This window comes from Oryx dammah, unplaced genomic scaffold, assembly GCF_014754425.2.
Source record: "Oryx dammah isolate SB20612 unplaced genomic scaffold, SCBI_Odam_1.1 HiC_scaffold_3, whole genome shotgun sequence".
NCBI classification, from domain to species: Eukaryota; Metazoa; Chordata; class Mammalia; order Artiodactyla; family Bovidae; genus Oryx; species Oryx dammah.
The window spans coordinates 11356055-11376582 of NW_024070187.1; the positions used below are offsets into that span (position 1 = coordinate 11356055).

General features: G+C 38.5%; 1 protein-coding gene across 1 annotated transcript in view; it reads left to right on the top strand.

Annotated features, from left to right (window-relative positions):
• Window positions 1-17921, top strand: part of ARSJ (arylsulfatase family member J) — an 83439-nt gene extending 65518 nt beyond the window's left edge. The window contains exon 2 of the mRNA XM_040237410.1: window positions 14952-17921. Coding sequence (XP_040093344.1) covers window positions 14952-16350 — 1399 coding nt within the window. The 3' untranslated portion in view covers window positions 16351-17921. The remainder of the gene's footprint in view (window positions 1-14951) is intronic.
• Window positions 17922-20528: the final 2607 nt, after the last annotated feature.

Below are 20528 nucleotides of genomic sequence, written 5' to 3' on the forward strand. Positions count from 1 at the left end.
CTCTCATTTAACTACTTACAGTGTTCAAAACCTCAGAATATAAAATATCAATTCCACTTTTTTATCTGCCAGCACTAATTGCTTGTTAATACTGCCACTTTAATAATAAATCCTAAGCTATTTAAAATAGTTCAATATCTGTATTTGGGACAGAATCAATAGTCGTCACTGTTAGAAAAGACACCAATAAAAGGGCAAAGCCACAGATAGATTAGAAGTCCATAAATTTATCTTCTAGGAAAGAAAATATTTAATACATGTTTTTTAATACAAGTCAGTTGGTGTCTGTGTTCTATTTCTAATGATGGCTACATGAAAATGCACGGCTCTAGCCTTGAGAATTTAGTCATACCAATCAATAGAATTTTTACTCAGTAATTGTCTTTACCTTCAGGTGCAACTGCTTTACAACAGAATTACAAGCTTCCTTTACAAATAATGCTAATTTATTGAAAGTGCATAAACCAACTGCCTCAAGGAATTATCGAGTATATTCTTTTCTAAGCTTCCCTAAAACATAAAAGTCATTCTCTACTTTTGATACTTAGTATATCATAAATGCCCCATAGAGTTATTTATTATAAGTTCTCACTACCTGTCCCCTGCACTGTTCAGTGCCTGGAATGTTGCAAATTCTTAATTAACATTGTTCTCATTAAACTGAATTTGTGAATTGTTCTAAAGACTGCCATCATTTTCTCTACTGAGCCACTGCAAGCCATGGCTTGCAGCTAAAACACTGATGTCTTCCATATGAGTTTGTCATGAAGTACTTTAACCTCAGTTCAGTCGCTCAGTCATGTCCGACTCTTTGTGACCCCATGAACCGCAGCATGCCAGGCCTCCCTGTCCATCACCAGCTCCCGGAGTCCACCCAAACCCATGTCCATGGAGTCGGTGATGCCATCCCACCAACACTGTGTGGCTAATTTCAGGTGCAAAGACATTCAGTTATTTGAAAGAGAATTCCAAACCATGGATGGGAGGAGGTAATCCTGCTCAAAGATGCAAAAATGTTACCACAGTTTTGTTGGTCCAATTTCTACAGAAGACACTTGGTGAACAGAAATACCAAGTTCTAATTTTTTTTTCCAGAGTCAGAACCATAAAGAAAATGTTGAACTTTACCAACATTTGAAAATATGGCAGTCCTATTTTCAAGGGAATTAACTAAATGATGAACTGATAAATACAGAGAAAAGTGTATTCATGTTTTCAAAAAATATTTAAAAGATTTTTTACAAGGAAGCTGTATTTTACATTGAAAAATTTCAGCAAAATATTAGCTAAAGATATTTTCTTTAACACATCCTGTCTCTAGGGCAAAACTGGTAACATGAAATGTGGTTTAATATTTAAGCTACTCTCTGTTCTACACCTCTAAGCACATTTTCTGTTTAGAACAGAGGAGATAAATCACATTTTTCTACATTGATTTAATAATACTCTATGGTAGTAGTGAAAATAGCAAGAAAAATAGAAATTTTATTTTGACAGTATGGGTACACTTTGCTTTATGGAATACATGTGTCCTTGAAAAAGTCTCTGTAAGTTAAATTATTTTAAATGTACTCTGGAGTTCCCTGTTAAATTTTACTCTGTAAATAATTTTGCAGATAAGGAATCAATTAACTATATAAGTGAATGTTCATTTAGTTAGATGTTTGATAGTCTTTATGTTTTAAACTTTATTTTTTTTTAATAATGAAGTGTAGAAAGTCCAGTATTTCTTTAAAGAGAATACATCCAAAAGATAATACAGGAAAAAGGGATCATGGCAAAGTCTCTTTAGTTAGGGACGAAGCTTATTTTTTTATGGAAACTAACAAGAATTTACACACACTATAGGTGAGAGTAAAAAGAATGTTTTCAGAAGGAAACCACTTACCATGTGACTTGCAGCCATGTGTTTTAGGAGACCAGGAAAACTGTAATCAGTGTAGCAATTGCCTTCCAAGGATAAACAGCAGACTCTGATGACCAGCAAAGACCATTCACAGGCATGAGTTTTTAAAATTACATGATAAGTTATCCTTTTCCTTGTTTAGTAAAAGGAGACACTGGTGGTGTAGTGGTAAAGAATCTGCCTGCCAGTGCAGTAGAGCAGGTTCAGTCCCTGGGTCTGGAAGATTCTCTGCAGAAGGAAATGGCAACCCACTCCAGTATTCTTGCTTGGGAAATCTCATGGACAGAGGAGCCTGGTGGGTTATAGTCTGTGGGGTCGCTATGAGCACAGAATTCATTTAGCATATACCATCCTCTTTCTTCTGTTCTAAAAGTAATCTCCCAAGCAGATGTCCTTACTGAGAAGAAAATTCCTTGATAAAATGAATGAGTGTTTCCATTCAACTCGCATTTAGGTTTCTTTTTTTATTTACCAAGGCTAACTAATGCCTTGGTAAAATTAGTCCCATATTAATAATTAGTCCTAGTAGAATAAGCTAGTTATTTTGAGACTGATTCATCTGGATTTCACCTATATATAAATTTATGTAACAGAAAGTGACAGCTTCTTCTTCTCCCACAATTATTATCCTCTGGAAATAATCACGTCTGAGGGTTTGGTGTGTATCTTTACATTTTCTTTCTCTCTCTCAGTGAATACATACACACTTATATTTATTCATTCGTTCGTTCAAAAAAAAATACTTATTGAGATCCTATTATGAACCAAGTATTATTTTAGGTGGTGCAGATACAGTAATGCATAGTCCCTGCCCTCATGGAACTTAAATACTTTTTTATTTTAAAGAGATAATAATGCAGTTAAGATATTCTGTAGGCAGATGCTCTTGCACTCACTCAGCAGTACATCATATGCACTCACCCACGTCAGGGCTTTGAGCCACACATGTTCTTTTCTTTTTTCTTTTTCATTTATAGTCTTGAAGAAGTCTGTGCTCACCATCTAGACATTTTCACTTTTCCAGTCATATCTCAGCTTACAAAAGTCTGGCCTTCTTCCCACACCATTCTACTAAAATATTATTTAACAGGTCACACATGCTCGTGAAATCCAGTGACCCTGCTCAATTCTCACCTTCTTTGGCTCTTTCACAGTCTGGAATGCTATGGCTCTGTTAAACAGGTGACTCTAACTCCCCTCTACTACTCTAGTTCACACAGTAGCTGTTTCATCTCAGACTTTCCCTGGTGCTCCTTGCTTTAATTCTAAATGTTGGCATTTCCTTGGCTCTCAGTCTCTGTTTTGTCTTTAGATGGTGTCATGTGCTAAGGTGAATTCACGTACGACCTATATGCTGCTGCTGCTGCTGCTAAGTCGCTTCAGTCGTGTCCAACTCTGTGCGACCCCAGAGATGGCAGCCCACCAGGCTCCCCCGTTCCTGGGATTCTCCAGGCAAGAATACTGGAGTGGGTTGCCATTTCCTTCTCCAATGCATGAAAGTGAAAAGTGAAAGTGGAGTCGCTCAGTCGTGTCCGACTCTTGGCGACCCCACGGACTGCAGCCCACCAGGCTCCTCCGTCCCTGAGATTTTCCAGGCAAGAGTTCTGGAGTGGGGTGCCATTGCCTTCTCTGACCTATATGCTAATGAGTCTCAAATCTTTGTTGTTTCATCCTGTAAACTCCCAGAGGGTATCTTACACATGCCTCCAATGTGATGCAGAGCAGGATTCACCATCTTCCCACTCATTCTTGCTCCTCTTCCAGGATTTCTTAGTGCAAGAAGCTTCTTTTCCCTCAGCCACCCTGACCAGACGTCCTGGACTCATTCTCAACATTTCTCTCTCCCGTGCTTCTCACATATGGCCTGTAACCCTATTAAAAGTCCCTCTGTATAATCTCTAATCTTCTTCTCTCATTCTTCCTGTTACCCATCTTCGTTTTGACTATCAACATTTATCTCTTAGATTAGCACAAATCCCCTTGCTTAAGTCCTGTTCCATCCCAATGCATTCTTCACACTACAACCAGAGTGCTTTTTATAATGCAAAACTCATGTTATATTCTTTTCAGAAACATTTCTCTGGATTCCCGTGAGCACTCCATTAAGTACAAAAGCCTTAGCAGAGCTGGAGGCTGTAGAACCGCTCTCCGGAATTCAGAACCTACTTGTCTATATACTCTCATCTCCTGCCAATTTGTCTGAATCTGTGTTCTCAGAGGGCCAAACTCTCTCTCTTTTTTTGTATTTGAACGTCATGCTTCTCCTGCTAAAACTCTCTCTTTGTCTTCCTTTCAGCCCTTTACCTGGATGGCTCCTCCACCCTCAAGAGTCATCTCAGAGTCATGTTCCCTTGTGAAACTGCTTTTGTCCATGTTGTTGCATTTTAAATATCTGTCCCTTTCCCAAATTCACCCAGATACTCCTATGATTACACTCAGATCTAACATGGTCCCTCCTAGGAGCATTCCTAGACCCTGCTGTGAGTACCCAGAGAATGCTATGGCTGTCTTTGTTGTAGCTTTTACTCCAGTCGTGATCATTGTTATCTGTATCTTACGTAGACTGAGTTCCTTGAGAGCAGGACCCATCTTATTCAACTTCAGTTCAGTTCAGTCGCTCAGCCATGTCCGACTCTGTGACCCCATGAATCGCAGCACACCAGGCCTTCCCTGTCCATCACCAACTCCCGGAGTTCACTCAGACTCATGTCCATCGGGTCAGTGATGCCATCCAGCCATCTCATCCTCCGTCGTCCCCTTCTCTTCCTGCCCCCAGTCCCTCCCAGCATCAGAGTCTTTTCCAATGAGTCAACTCTTTGCATGAGGTGGCCAAAGTACTGGAGTTTCAGCTTTAGCATCATTCCTTCCAAAGAAATCCCAGGGCTGATCTCCTTCAGAATGGACTGGTTGGATCTCCTTGCAGTCCAAGGGACTCTCAGGAGTCTTCTCCAACACCACAGTTCAAAAGCATCAATTCTTTGCACTCAGCCTTCTTCACAGTCCAACTTTCACATCCATACATGACTACTGGAAAAACCACAGCCTTGACTAGACAGACCTTAGTCGGCAAAGTAATGTCTCTGCTTTTGAATATACTATCTAGGTTGGTCATAACTTTTCTTCCAATAGTAAGCGTCTTTTAATTTCATGGCTGCAATCACCATCTGCAGTGATTTTGGAGCCCAAAAAATTAAAGTCTGACACTGTTTCCACTGTTTCCCTATCTATTTCGCATGAAGTGATGGGACCAGATGCCATGATCTTCGTTTTCTGAATGTTGAGCTTTAAGCCAACTTTTTCACTCTCCTGTTTCACTTTCATCAAGAGGCTTTTTAGTTCCTCTTCACTTTCTGCCATAAGGGTGGTGTCATCTGCATATCTGAGGTGATTGATATTCAACTTGGTCATCTCCAAAGCTAGCAGTGTCTGACTCATGGTGGATAGAAGAGTGGTAAATAAGTAACTCATGTAAACTATGCCGCGTTTTCATCTCATAAACGACTAGATGTTTGTTCATGAGATGAAAGGCAAGGCACAGACTTGGTGTGACACCCCTCCCCCACCCTCACCCTCCACCTAAACAACGAAATTAACACCTACAAATAGTTATACTCTTTGAGACAAAAAAAAAAAAAAAAGGATGCCACTTGGAAGGAAGTAATAAAGGAACACCTTTCAGAATATGGAAAATAAGTTATATATTTCTAACATACATATCTGTGTGACATTTGATTCATAAGCTGTGATCAGTTCTACTTGTCTCCGTCCCTGCAATTTCTTACTGCCCTGTTGGCTGCTTTTGTACCCTATAACCACCCTGGACTTTAGAATCTGCGTGAAACTATTAGGATTCATTTCTTTCATTGTTGTATTTATAAGGTTAAATTAAATGTGTAACTGGATTAAAATAATAATATTGAATTATTATTTTTTTTAAATTAGACATTTTTTAAAAAAAGAGAATTCAAAAATTACTGCCAGAGCCAGCTCTCAATAATATAAATTAATATTTAAAAAAACTACAAAACTCTTCATGTGTTCTAATGCCATGCTGAAAGGTCCACTTAGCTCTTTTCTTTTAAGTTGGCGGAAAGTGAGAATGGTGGTTGTAGATTTAAGGAGATTTGGCATCAACTCTAGTTTTACTGTTGTTCATATGAAATTTTCTTCACATGGTAGCCAGATGGAGACAAAAAACATCCTCTACATTTCAAAATTAATTTATTTTTTAGCAAATATGATTACAGTGTGTATTCAGAACACATTATGTGAAAAAACCTATCTTTTAATCTAGCTTTATATTGTTCAAAAGAAGTTAAATATATATTGATACATTGTGGAAAATTCTTTGTCAGTTGTCTGTACATACTATAAACTTGGTTTTGTAAAGCTGCTTTGAGCTTATATGGAATTCTTTATGGAAACACTAAGCTGTAGTCCTTGACCCATGGATTTTTCTAGAAAGAACCCTAAGTGTCATTTAGTACTTCTTTTCCAGTTCAGGTGTGCCTTTTATAGTATCTTTGGTAGATTTTTTTGGTGTTTGTTTCTTTTCTTTCCTAGAATTTTTTTTTTTTTTTTCCTGCTGTGAGTTGAAATCTGCCTCCTTGTCCTGTTACCCATTAGTCCCAATTATATACTTCAGAAACAGAGACCAGATGGTCCATCTACCATTCACCAAGTTCTAAAAGCCACAAAGCCAGAAGTCATTCTTGATTTTTCTTCCTTTGTCCTTCCATCATCCTTGCCTCACTGATTTAGCCCTAAAAGTCCAAAGCATAAATTTGATCTATCCACTTCCATTTTCCATTTTACTGCCACTAGATGGTAGTCCAAGCTACCATCATCTTTGACCCAAACTACTTCAGTAGCCTTAAAAAAAAAAAAATCTGTGTTTTTGCTTTTCATCTGTCTACAGTCTCCTTTCTATACCAGTGATCTGCAAATGTAGTCCTGATACCCTAGAGCAATGCAGGATAATTCATTAGAATGCAAGAAGAAATGCCAGAAATTCTATTTATATTTATTTTTACCTCATCTAATTTAATTTCTATTTGGTATACATTTCTATAATTATTATAATTAATAAAATAGTACAGTGTATATACTTGAGCTCCTATTTTTCCTTTTTGCTTTCTATTAAATTCATAGTCTGATAGATTCAACTTTCCACAGCTATTTACATGGTCGTATGTAACTAACATGTGGGCGGTTGATTTTTTAAATTAATATGTAATGCCTTTTGTTTAGATTTTCTTTTTAAAAATTTTGAAACCATCTTGTACTTAGAGAACATCTTCAAGTAGAGCACAACATAAATAACTTTTTTTTCCTGACCCATTTGAGAGTTAATTGCCAACCTGATGCCCTATCATTATCCAGTACTTTTTTGTGTATGTCCTACAAAGATAGTTACCACATTATCCAAAACACAGCAGTCAAGAACATGAAAACACTATTGTTCACATTTAGTTTTCAGACTGCATTTAGGTTTTGCCAGTTCTCCTCATGCTCTTATTATAACCATTCTAGCTCAGAATCACATATTTCATTTATTCATCATGACTCCTCTGTCTCTTTCAATCTGGAAGTTTCTTAGTCCTTGTTGGCCTTATATAATCTTGATACTTTTTTTGTAGAATGTCCCTCAGTTTGGTTTTACCTGATGTTTACTGAGGATTGGATTCAGATTATGTACTTTCGAGTAGAACACTATAGAATCAATGCTATGTTCTTCTCATTGCATCTTATCTGGTAGCACATGATGTTGATTTGTCCCAATTACTGATGATGTTAACTTTGATCATTTGATTAATGTGTTAATTGAGCACTTCCACTGTGTGGTTACTCTTTTCCATATATACAGTTAATAAGTGTTTTGTGGGGAGGTACTTTTATAACACATTACAAATCCAAACTTTTCCTATTTACTTATTAATATTAATATGAATTCAAGGTTTCCTCTTCTATTCAGTGGGTGTAATTTATTACTGTCACTGTTTATTTTGATGCTTGCATTGTCCCAGAGTAGGCCCATTCAGACGCCCTTAATTTAGTATTCTACATTTTTTTGATAGTCTTTAAGCCCTTCCTTAACTTTCTATGTATATTTCATTGTATTTGTTTCAACAACAATTCAGGTCACTTAAGATTACTTTGAGTTTTCATTATCCACTTTTAACTATTCCTCCTAGATGATAAACATGTCTTCTATTTCTTTATTCAAATCATAGATAATAATAATCTATGAGCTGAAGCCAAAGAAAGGGTCCAGTTGTGCTGTTTCAGGAACTACCTTCCAGACTGGGAATTCTCAAGCACTTAGTTAATGTTAATCAATATGCTATTTTGTAATTTTTTTGAAGAATTATCTGATTGGCCTTCCAGCTTGTTGTTGCCAAGTCAGTGTCACTGACAAGCCAAAAACTCTTATCAAGAACTTCCCTAGATCCCAACCATCTCCTTCCTGAAAAAAGAAAAGTGGTTAACATTTAGTGCTGTTCTCCACGACTGATAGTGCTGACTCCACCCAATCCCAGGGTTCAGAGAACTCATACCTTCATTGCTAGTAGGATCGTTACTTACAACCGACTTAATATAACACCTCTGGGAGTAGGGGGAGAAACAAAACAAAACAAAAACTTAATTCCTGGCACACATCATATTGCTTAACTAATAATATTGCTTAACTAAGGAAATGAATAAATACTGAAGGTTAATGCAGATAAATTAATCCAAACTTTCAGTTCAGTTCAGTCATTCAGTTGTGTCCAACTCTTTGCAACCCTATGAATCACAGCACACCAGGCCTCCCTGTCCATCACCAACTCCCGGAGTTCACTCAAACTCATGTCCATCGAGTCGGTGATGCCATCCAACCATCTCATCCTCTGTCGTCCCCTTCTCCTCCTGCCCCCAATCCCTCCCAGCATCAGGGTCTTTTCCAATGAGTCAAATTTTCTCATGAGGTGGCCAAAGTATTGGAGTTTCAGCTTCAACAGTAGTCCTTCCAATGAACACCCAGAACTGATCTCCTTTAGGATGGACTGGTTGGATCTCCTTGCAGTCCAAGGGACTCTCAAGAGTCTCTCCAACATCGCAGTTCAAAAGCATCAATTCTTTGGTGCTCAGCTTTCTTCATAGTCCAACTCTCACATCCATACATAACCACTGGAAAAACCATAGCCTTGACTAGACGGACCTTTGTTGGCAAAGTAATGTCTCTGCTTTTGAATATGGTATCTAGACTGGTCATAACTTTCCTTCCAAGGAGTAAGCGTCTTTTAATTTCATGGCTGCAATCACCATCTGCAGTGATTTTGGAGCCCCGAAAAATAAAGTCTGACACTGTTTCCACTGTTTCCCCATCTATTTCCCATGAAGTGATGGGACCAGATGCCGTGATCTTCGTTTTCTGAATGTTGAGCTTTAAGCCAACTTTTTCACTCTCCTCTTTCACTTTCAAGAGGCTTTTTAGTTCCTCTTCACTTTCTGCCATAAGGGTGGTGCCATCTGCATATCTGAGGTACTTTACATAGGTCTAACTGTAGCTGTAAGTATACACTAGAAAGTTTCCAAAGCCCAAAGTCTGGATTCCAGTACATAACTCAAAACTTACAGCTATGAAACTTAGGAAAGCCCCTTAATTACTCTGAGTTCCAGTGTTCTTTTATTGCTGTTGTTGTTGTTAGATGGAATTAATAAATGGATCCCCCCTGCCTGTTCCACATAGTTCTGGAAACCAAGAAGATCAAGTTAATGAAAATTTTCTCTTTGCAATTAACTGATATGAAAGAATAAGATCATTCTTATTGTGTACATGCAGGGCTGTCATCCAGTTGATTTTTCATTATTTTATAAAGGAAAATCAAGGGCAGATTTTTCAAATGCCTACCATTTTCCTGGGGCTTCCCAGGTGACTCAGTGGTAAAGAATTCACCTGCCAAGCAGGAGACGCAGGTTTGATCCTCGGTCGGGAAGGTCCCCTGGAGAAGGAAAGAGCAACCCACTCCAGTATTCTTGCCTGAGAACTCCCATGGACAGAGGAACCTGGTGGGCTTCAGTCTAGGGGATTGCAAAAGAGTCACACACAACTTAGCGACTGAACAATAACAAAATCATTTTCCTACGCTATTTTCTTAATTCTCCTCCTTTTTAGAAAGAAAATGAAGCTAGCTTTGCAGGACTTTTCTTTTTGACCCTACCTAATTTTCTTTAAAAGAAAAATGCTCAAAAATTGTCTACTTAAAAATACGTTCTCAAATTTTTCTAGAATCAGCATAAGCCTCATTATTTGGATTATAAATTCTTCCTATCTTTAATTAGAAAGTTAGATTAACTTCTCAAGACTGATAGTATCTTTCCTCTGTTCCTTGATTTTTTAAGAAGTGCTGGACTTAACTGTTGAGGAGACAAGAAAAGTATCTAGTTTAGCCCGTGTTGTTCAGGAGCCCGTATCACAGCCTGGTGAAGCAGGTTGGAGGAGATAGGGGGATATCTCTCTATCTCTATTCTCCTATCTATAAAATGAATGTTAAATAATCCTACTTCTCACTGTTGTAATGAGGACTAAACACAAAAAGCATGCGAAAGGTCTGTCAGTTATAAAACTTGAAAGACATATGTTAGTAACATGACTCAGAACTCTGGGATAACAATAGTAAAACCTATCACTTATTGAATGCACTGTCCCTATCAGAATCTGTGCTCTCTTTCAGGGCTACAGCAATCCAGTATATATTATTATCCTTCTTTTACAGATGAAGAAATGGAGGATTGGGGGGTTATGTACTGCTCAAAGTCACACAGCTAATATGCAGTCAAACAAATTCAAACCCTGATTTCTCTGACTCCCAAAACAAAACGTACCCTTAACCTCTGCCTCTAATGCTGCATCAAACATCTATTTGGTCCCAGAGTCTTGAACTCATTTAAGCAGGAGCTTCCCTGAAAGCTCTCTTCTGTTAGGAGCTGCTGTCAAGCCTTTATATTGTTGATTCTAAATTTTCCAATATGAAAACTGTTCTGCGCTGGAGAAGACAGAAACCACACAGTTGATGAATAGTTCTGTACTCTCTTCTGTGTCTGCCAACACTGTACCATCTTCTGAAAGCAGCACACCTCTTTCCTACTCTTTTTTTGTGTGAATAGTTTCTGTATTTCACACTTTTCAAAAGCCTCAGTTCTCTTTGCCCTTAGTACTGTGTGCAAAAGTGCTCAGTTTTAATTAGAAAGACTTCAGTTGGTTAGCTTTTTAATGAATTGAATAGATACTCTGGCCAACTACATTTCTACATAAGACAGTAACCCATGTCCACAAATCCTTCCCCACAGTCTCACAATATACAGATTTCTCCTTTTCAAATATCCTCAATGTTTATATAGATAGCTTTTATCAATTTTTCATGTGCTTATACAAAAATTAGTGGTTTTAGAAGTTAATGTTTTAGATCTTGAACTGGATCAGAAACTCTCAAGAACAATAATACTTTATGAATTTAGGACTAAATTATATTTATTAAAACCTTGTTTCTTTGGAGTTCATTACTGTATTCATTGTAAACTTCAACAGCTAAATGATAAGCAGAGTAGATGGGGCCCATATGAATACTGTCTGGACATTACTGCAGCTTCTATAAACCTTCAGCCTGTTACTGCAATTGACACTTTGAAAGAACTCACAGTTGCGTTATACTATCATTTGAACATTTAAAAATAAACTAGTCAATCCAAGGCATATATAACATGTTGGACTTTATTCAGTTGATTTTTTAAATTACTTTTTATCTCAATATAACTCTTTGTAATTTGATTCCAGGAATATTTTGATTTTTACACTAAGCCTTTTTGTAAACTTCATTTTCTCAGAATGCCTATATTTCCTATTCAAAAATTGTTTTGGACTTACATAATAAAACTGTAGAATTAATCATTTTTAAGATGGCATGAACTAGTGGGCATATCTTGACCCAATTGAAAATTCATACACTTACGTGATAATAACCATTCTCTGGGGGGGATAAAGTGAAAGTGAGTGAAAGTGGTCGCTCAGTCGTGTCCAACTCTTTGCGACCCCGTGGACTGTAGCCCACCAGGCTCCTTCTTCCATGGGATTCTCCAGGCAAGAGTACTGGAGTGGGTTGCCATTTCCTTCTCCAGGGGATCTTCCTGACCCAGGGATTGAACCCAGGTTTCCCGAATTGCAGGCAGACTCTTTAACCTCTGAGCCACCAGGGAAGCCCAGGCAAATATCCTTGGGAAGAGAACAATGCCAGAAATCATCATATATTTAATTTTAATGTATAGAAAGGTTACCTCAATTTCTTATACTAAATTGTAAGTGAATGTAATTTTCTTAAAAAGAGACAGTGGGAAACATATGAAAGGATTCATTTCCTACTGTTCTTAGAAAAATGTAATCTTTCCTTAGCACTAGCTAAAACACTTTCTAAAATGGCTTTTCAACAACAATATATTGTGATTCACAGATTTTCTGTTTCTCTCTACAGAGATTTAACAGGTTTTGACAATCAAACAGGAGATTTTTATATAATTTTTATATGTATTTTTAGTGCTTTCAGATCAGCTTGAAATAAATTATTCTGAAAAATGATTTAGGAGCTAATGTGAGGTCTTTTGGAGAAGGCAATGGCACCCCACTCCAGTACTCTTGCCTGGAAAATCTCAGGGACGGAGGAGCCTGGTAGGCTGCAGTTGATGGGGTTGCTAAGAGTCAGACATGACTGAGCGACTTCACTTTCACTTTTCACTTTCATGCATCAGAGAAGGAAATGGCAACCCACTCCAATGTTCTTGCCTGGAGAATCCCAGGGATGGGGGAGCCTGGTGGGCGGCTGTCTATGGGGTCACACAGAGTTAGACACGACTGAAGCGACTTAGCAGCAGCAGCAGCAGCAGCAGCAGTGAGGTCTTTAGACCAAAAACAACAGTAACAACAACAGCATATTACCAAACCAAACTTGAGTCCCCTCACCTGGGTGCAGTAAAGTCAGTCTACTGATACTGGGTTGTGGTGAAGGAAAAAGTGTTCATTGCAGGGCCCCAAGCAAGGAGTCCAGGCAACTAATGCTCAAAAGACTCAAATTCCAAGATGAATATTCCTCTGATTGGTTTAGGTGATGTAATCAGGAATCAACATCTTCAACCTTCTGATTCCAACTGGTTTGGGTTCTTTGTGCTTGTGGTCAGCATATAGTTCACTTCTTCCACCTGGTGGGGGATTTCAGAATCTACAAAATAGCTAAAAGATAAAGCTCAGAATATTATTTATGGCCACTGAGGAGAAACTGAAGTTCTTTGACTTTGTTTAATGGCTAAGTTATTATTATTTTTTTACACTTGAATGTTTTCCTTTGTTTCTGCATTTTCTCACTTCTTTGATTAAATATATTCTTTGGAATTTGGGGAAGGCCTAGAAGGGTATAGTTTTCCTACAACTAAGAAGCAAGAGAGGACATGGAAGTGTGGGAGTGGTGGGGAGGGGGAGCGTGGTCTGTCCTGAGAAGGCCCCATAGGAACCTTGTTGTTATTTTTGAGTCACTAAGTCGTGTCTGACAGCATATCAGGGCCTTTTCCAGCGAATGGCCTCTTCACATCAGGTGGCCAAAGTATTGGAGCTTCAGCTTCAATATCAATCTTTTCAGTGATATTCAGGGTTGATTTCCTTTAGGATTGACTGGTCTGATCGCTTTGCTGTCCAAGGCAATCTCAAGAGTCTTCTTCAGCACCACAGTTGGAAAGCTTCAATTCTTTGGCACCCAGCCTTCTTGATGATCCAGCTCTCACATTCATATGACTACTAGAAAAACCATAGCTTTGACTATATGGACCTTTGTTGGAAAAGTGATGTCTCTGCTTTCTAATATGCTGTCTGGGTTTGTCATAGCTTTCCTCTCAAGGAGCAAGCATCTTTTAATTTCATGGCTGCAGTCACTGTCCATAGTGATTTTGGAGCCCAAGAAAATAAAGTCTGTAACTGTTTCCATTGCCTCCCCATCTATTAACCATGAAGTGATGGGACCAGATGCCATGATCTTAGATTATTGAATGTTGTGTTTTAAGCCAGCTTTTTTGCTTTCTTCTTTCACCCTCATCAAAAGGTTCTTAGTGCCTCTTTGCCTTCTGCCATTAGAATGGTATTATTATTTGTATATGAGATTGTTGATATTTCTCTCTGCAGTCTTGATTCCAGCTTGTAATTCATCCAGCCCGGCATTTTGCATGACGCACTCTGCACATACGTTACATAAGCAGGGTGACAAGCCTTGTCATACTACTTTCCCAATTTTGAACCAGTCCATTGTTCTATGTCCGTGTCTAATTGTTGCTTCTTGATCTGCACACAGGTTTCTTAAGAGACAGGTAAGAGGGTCTGGTATTCTCATCTCTTTAAGAATTTTCTACAATTTGTTCTGATGCACACAATCAAAGGCTTTAGTGTAGTCAATGAAGCAGATTTTTTTCTGAAAGTCTCTTGCTTTCTCTATGATCCAAAGGGTGTTGGCAATTTAATCTCTGGTTCCTCTGCCTTTTCTAAATCCACCTTGTACATCTAGTTCTCCATTCATGTACTGCTGAAGCCTAGTTTGAAAAATTTTGAGCATTGCCTTACTAGCATGTGAAATGAGCACAACTGTATGTTAGGATCCACAGAATCCTGCTTGGTTACAAACACTGAAATTTATATTCTTTCCTTGATCATGTTAGTTTGTTGCATCATATAATTAATTGAATGATTAAAGTTTATTCAAATTAATTCTGTTATAAGAACTTTAAAAAGACTTTGAAATAAGTAATGGAATCTTAGTTTCAAAAGTACTGATTTAAAGTGAAAATGCATTTCAGATGTTAAATGTGTAGCTAATTATGGCAGGACTTTTGGGTCAACAGGAGCAATACTGAATTGATCATATTTTATTTGGGGTAGCATTTATCCTCATAGAAACATTATTTAATAGAAGAATCATTGTTTTCTGTGGAATCTCTCTTTTATCCTGCACTGACACATTTTTTACTCTTTTGTTAGGTATCAGATACACACCGGACTTCAACATTCTATCATAAGACCTACCCAGCCCAACTGCTTACCTCTGGACAATGCAACCCTACCTCAGAAGCTGAAGGAGGTTGGGTATTCAACACATATGGTTGGAAAATGGCACTTGGGTTTTTATAGAAAAGAATGTATGCCCACCAAGAGAGGATTTGATACCTTTTTTGGTTCCCTCTTGGGGAGTGGCGATTACTATACACACTACAAATGTGACAGCCCTGGGATGTGCGGCTATGACTTGTACGAAAATGACAATGCTGCCTGGGACTACGATAACGGCATCTACTCCACACAGATGTACACTCAGCGGGTGCAGCAGATCTTAGCTTCCCACGACCCCAGAAAGCCTATATTTTTATACATTGCCTACCAAGCTGTGCACTCCCCACTGCAAGCCCCTGGCAGGTATTTTGAACACTACAGATTCATTGTCAACATAAACAGACGCAGGTATGCTGCCATGCTTTCCTGCTTAGACGAAGCAATTAACAATGTGACCCTGGCTCTGAAGATGTACGGTTTCTACAACAACAGCATCATCATATACTCTTCAGATAACGGTGGTCAGCCCACAGCAGGAGGAAGCAACTGGCCCCTGAGAGGCAGCAAAGGAACCTACTGGGAAGGGGGGATCCGGGCTGTTGGCTTCGTGCACAGCCCACTCCTGAAAAACAAGGGCACCGTGTGTAAGGAGCTCGTGCACATCACTGACTGGTACCCCACTCTGATTTCACTGGCTGAAGGGCAGATTGATGAGAACATTCAGCTGGATGGCTATGATGTCTGGGAGACCATAAGCGAAGGCCTTCGTTCTCCCCGTGTGGACATTTTGCACAACATTGACCCCATTTACACCAAGGCGAAAAACGGCTCTTGGGCTGCAGGCTACGGGATCTGGAACACTGCCATTCAGTCTGCTATCAGGGTGCAACACTGGAAACTGCTCACAGGGAACCCGGGTTACAGCGACTGGGTGCCCCCTCAGTCTTTCAGCAACCTGGGGCCCAACCGGTGGCACAATGAGCGAATTACCTTGTCAACGGGCAAAAGCGTGTGGCTGTTCAACATTACAGCCGACCCCTATGAGAGAGTGGACCTTTCCAACAGGTATCCCGGGATCGTAAAGCAGCTCCTCCGGAGGCTCTCCCAGTTCAACAAAACCGCAGTGCCTGTCAGGTACCCCCCCAAAGACCCCAGAAGTAACCCTCGGCTCAACGGAGGAGTCTGGGGGCCATGGTATAAAGAGGAAAGCAAGAAACAGAAGCCAAGCAAAAAGAAGGCTGAGAAAAAGCAGAAGAAAGGTAAGACGAAGAAGAAACAGCAGAAAGAGCGCTTGTTTCCAAACTGCCATTCAGGGATTTCTCGTGGATAAGTACACATTTTTTTCCTGTCTTCAGTTCACTTCAGTTCAGTCGCTTAGTTGTGTCTGGCTCTTTGTGATCCCATGGACTGCAGCATGCCAGGCTTCCCTGTCCATCACCAACTCCTGGTGCCTACTCAAACTCATGTCCATTGAGTCGGTGATGCCATCCAGCCATCTCATCCTCTGTCTTCCCCTTCTCCTCCTGCCCTCAATCTTGCCCAGCATCAGGGTCTTTTCAAATGAGTCAGTTCTTTGCATCAGGTGGCCAAAGTATTGGAGTTTCAGCTTCAGCATCAGGCCTTCCAATGAATATTCAGGACTGATTTCCTTTAGGATGGACTGGTTGGATCTCTTTGCTGTCCAAGGGACTCTCAAGAGTTTTCTCCAACACCACAGTTGAAAAGCATCCATTCTTCAGCACTCATCTTTCTTTATAGTCCCAACTCACATTCATCCATACATGACTACTGGAAAAACCATAGCTTTGACTAGACAGATCTTTGTTGGACCCGTTGGACTTTTGTTGGATCTTTGTCATATTTTTCCTTTCTGGTTAAATTTAAATCAGTGCCAAGTTTTTCACCAGTTTCTAGGTGAACCAGCAAATTTGGCTCAATAGGATCCCTGCCATCAGCATCAGACAGTTTTCATATTGTGCCACTCCAGAGACTTCTGCCGGCTAGAAAACTTGTGCTCAGTGCTAAAGGTGCTACTCTTGGGACCCACGCTTAAAGCAGAATGGAGATGTTTGTTTCTGTTGCTCCTTTATGAAAGGTGGTCAATGATGAGTTCAACTGCCGTGCTTCCATCCGTTGACCAAACACTATGTTTTAAATTATAACATTGAACTTTAACCAGCAACTGATGGACATGCTAATTTAATGGAAGTTACAGGGTAGCATGATTAAAAACCACCTTTGATAAGTCTAGTCAAAAGTTGCATCACCTCAAAGGCCTTGAAAAATGCTTTTTTCTTAGTGAATTTTGTATTTCTATCACAGGACACTTGGGTTTTTTATGAATTCTATTTCATACATCATTTCCTTTCCTGTGAAAATGAGCTGTTTTTCTCACATGTGAACAGCTTTCACCTCACTTTATCATGCATGAGGGAATGGCAAATAAGAATGTTTCAGCACACTGCCAAAACGTGAATGTAACTATTTTCTAAACACTTTAATAGAATGATGTTTCAACACAAAGTACATAATTTATTTTTACAGAAAAATATTAATTATTTTGTTTTCATAAAAAGTTATACAAATGAATTTTAATTATTTTATTTTATTTTCTATATACCATTAGAAGAATTTTATTTCATATTGTCAAGATGAAGCACTGTAATACTATAAATTAATAGTGTGTGAATTTGTAGAATATAAAAATTTTAAATTTATAAAAATTTAAAACATCATTGTTCAACCATTATTTTGAATGTAAGAAGATGAATATATTCCTTACAAATTGCTTGGAAATTCAGTGTTTGTATAGAATTGAGAGACAACTTTATTGTTTCTATCGTAAACACTTTATTTATGTATCTTAATTATTAAAATGACATGTTTTTTAGCACCAGAAAATTGTGTGGCTTTTCTGATTTAATGTCTCTATAGAATTGCATTAGTCATTTTAACAAACAAAAGTCTTTACAAATAGGCAAATGAAAGTATGATTTGCTAACAAACATAGTAACATAAAATGCATTATGCAAGTAGGCAGTGTTTACACCTGGCTACTGCGTGGAGAAGAGTATTCTCTTGTTAATAAATACGATTTATAATGACCTTACTCTTACACCAAGTGAACATGGTGGGAAGATACAAAGAAGTGAAAATATGGATCCTACCTAGAGGAGTTAAACATCTAGTTTGAACTCACACATGCAGACATCATGAGGCGGATTAAAGGAGCACGATCGGTAGTGAAGTGTATCATGAGTGATCAGTAAGGACAGGTTGATGTGGTCCCTGTCAGCCCTGGAGTTGTCTTTAAGGTGCTTTCTCCTAATACTGCCTGGAAGTCTCGAAGTGTTTACACTCGAAAACTCTAGAGTTAGAACCATGATGTGTGATATTACAACTGTGGTTAAAGAAATGTAAGCAAATTTTTTGTTTCTTGAGGTAACAATGGAATTTTACTCAGCCATAAAAAAATGAAATAATGCCATTTGCAATAACATGGACAAACCTAGAGATTGTCATGCTGAGTGAAGTGCATTAGACAGAGAAAGACAAATATCATATCATATTGCTTACAAATGGAATCTCAAAGCGTGGTACAAATGAACTTATTATAAAACAGAAATAGAGTCACAGATGTAGGAAAAAAACTTAGGGTTACCAAGGGGGGAAGAGTGAGGGGAGGGGTAAATTGGAAGATTGGGATTGACATATATACACTACTATGTATAAAATAGATAACCAGTGAGGAACAGTGAGCAGAGGGAACTCTGCTCAATACTTTGTAATGACCTATATGGGGAAAAGATCTAAAAAAGAACAGATATATGTTTATGTATAATTAATTCACTTTGCTGTAGAGCAGAAACTAGCATAACTTTGTAAAACAATTGTACTCCAATAAAAATCAATTTTTTAAAAAAATGTATGAGGTGATACTGTTGTTTTAATGTCACTAAGTCATGTCTGACTCTTTGAGACCCCATGAACTGTAGCCCGCCAGGCTCCTCTCTTCATGGAATTTCCCAGGCAAGAATACTAGAGTTTCTTGCCATTCCTTCTCTGTGGGGTCTTCCCGACCCAGGGATGGAACCTGTGTCTCTTGCAACTCCCACACTGGCAGGCAGATTCTTTACCACTGAGCTGCCTGGAAAGCCCCTGAGTTGGTAAGGTCAGTTCAGTTCAGTCGCTCAGGTGAGTCCAACTCTTTGCGACCCCATGGACTGCAGCACACCAGGCCTCCCTGTCCATCACCAACTCCTGGAGTTTACTCAAACTCATGTCCATTGAGTCGGTGATGCCATCCAACCATCTCATTCTCTGTTGTCCCCTTCTTCTGCTCTCAATCTTTCCCAGCATCAGGGGCTTTTCAAATGAGTCAGTTCTTTGCATCAAGTGGCCAAAGTATCAGAGTTTCAACTTCAGCATCAGTCCTTTCAGTGAATATTCAGGACTGATTTCCTTTAGGATGGACTGGTTGGATCTCCTTGCTGTCCAAGGGACTCTCAAGGGACTCTCAAGGTGGTACGGTAGCATACTATTAAATGTGTTTATATCACAATTCAAAGGACAGCCTCTGACAGTGTATGGAAATCTATAAAAGAATTGATAGACTTACCAAAATTACTAAAATGGACAATAATACAACTTTTAAATTTTTTAATTTTTCATTACTAGAATGTATATTTCCATTTCATTATGTAGAATAAAGTGCTATTTCTTGAGTTTGTGCTTTGTCAACTGTATATTTAAATGAGTCTTAAAAATCAAAGGCATCCTGTCAGTGTTTTCCTTTCTTAGTGGCACATAAATTAATGAGTTGTCTTAAAATAGATGGTATCTTGTAACATCAAAGATAGAGTTATTATTATATTAAAAAAGAGTTCTGAGAAAAAGCAAGTTTTGGAAATCTGATGTTAATCAAGGTTAAAGGGGTCAATTTATGCAGACTCTTACAGGTTTTAAAATCCTAGCTTGCCTTGTAAACTTCTAACAGAAGGCAATTTTTATATAATGTTTTCTAATTTACTTCACCATAAAACCGTTGTCTATAGCAACTTACATAGGACTAAGCAAAGTGTGAAACAGACTTTGGAAATTTTTAGTGTAAGCATTGAATCTTCTAGAAGTCCTGAGCAAGACATAAAGGAGTAAAGAGGCAAATTAGGATCATAAAAATTGCTCACATTTGAGCCCAGTGCGTATTATGTAATATGGTGGGATTTTAAATTCTCTATAAATGACCATAACTTTCTGAATGAGAATAACCCACAGTTTTCTACCTGGAAATGATTTCAAGGATGTTCACTCTTTTTTTAACTAATTTTTACTGGAATGTAGTTGCTTTAAGATGTGGTGGTTTCTACTGTACAGCAAAGTGAGTCATCCACACATAGATGAGTATCCCCTCCCTTTTGGACTTCCTGTTGGTTCAGGTCGCCATAGTGCACTAAATAGAATTCCCTGTGCTGTACAGGATGTTCCCATTATATCTATTTTAACATAGTA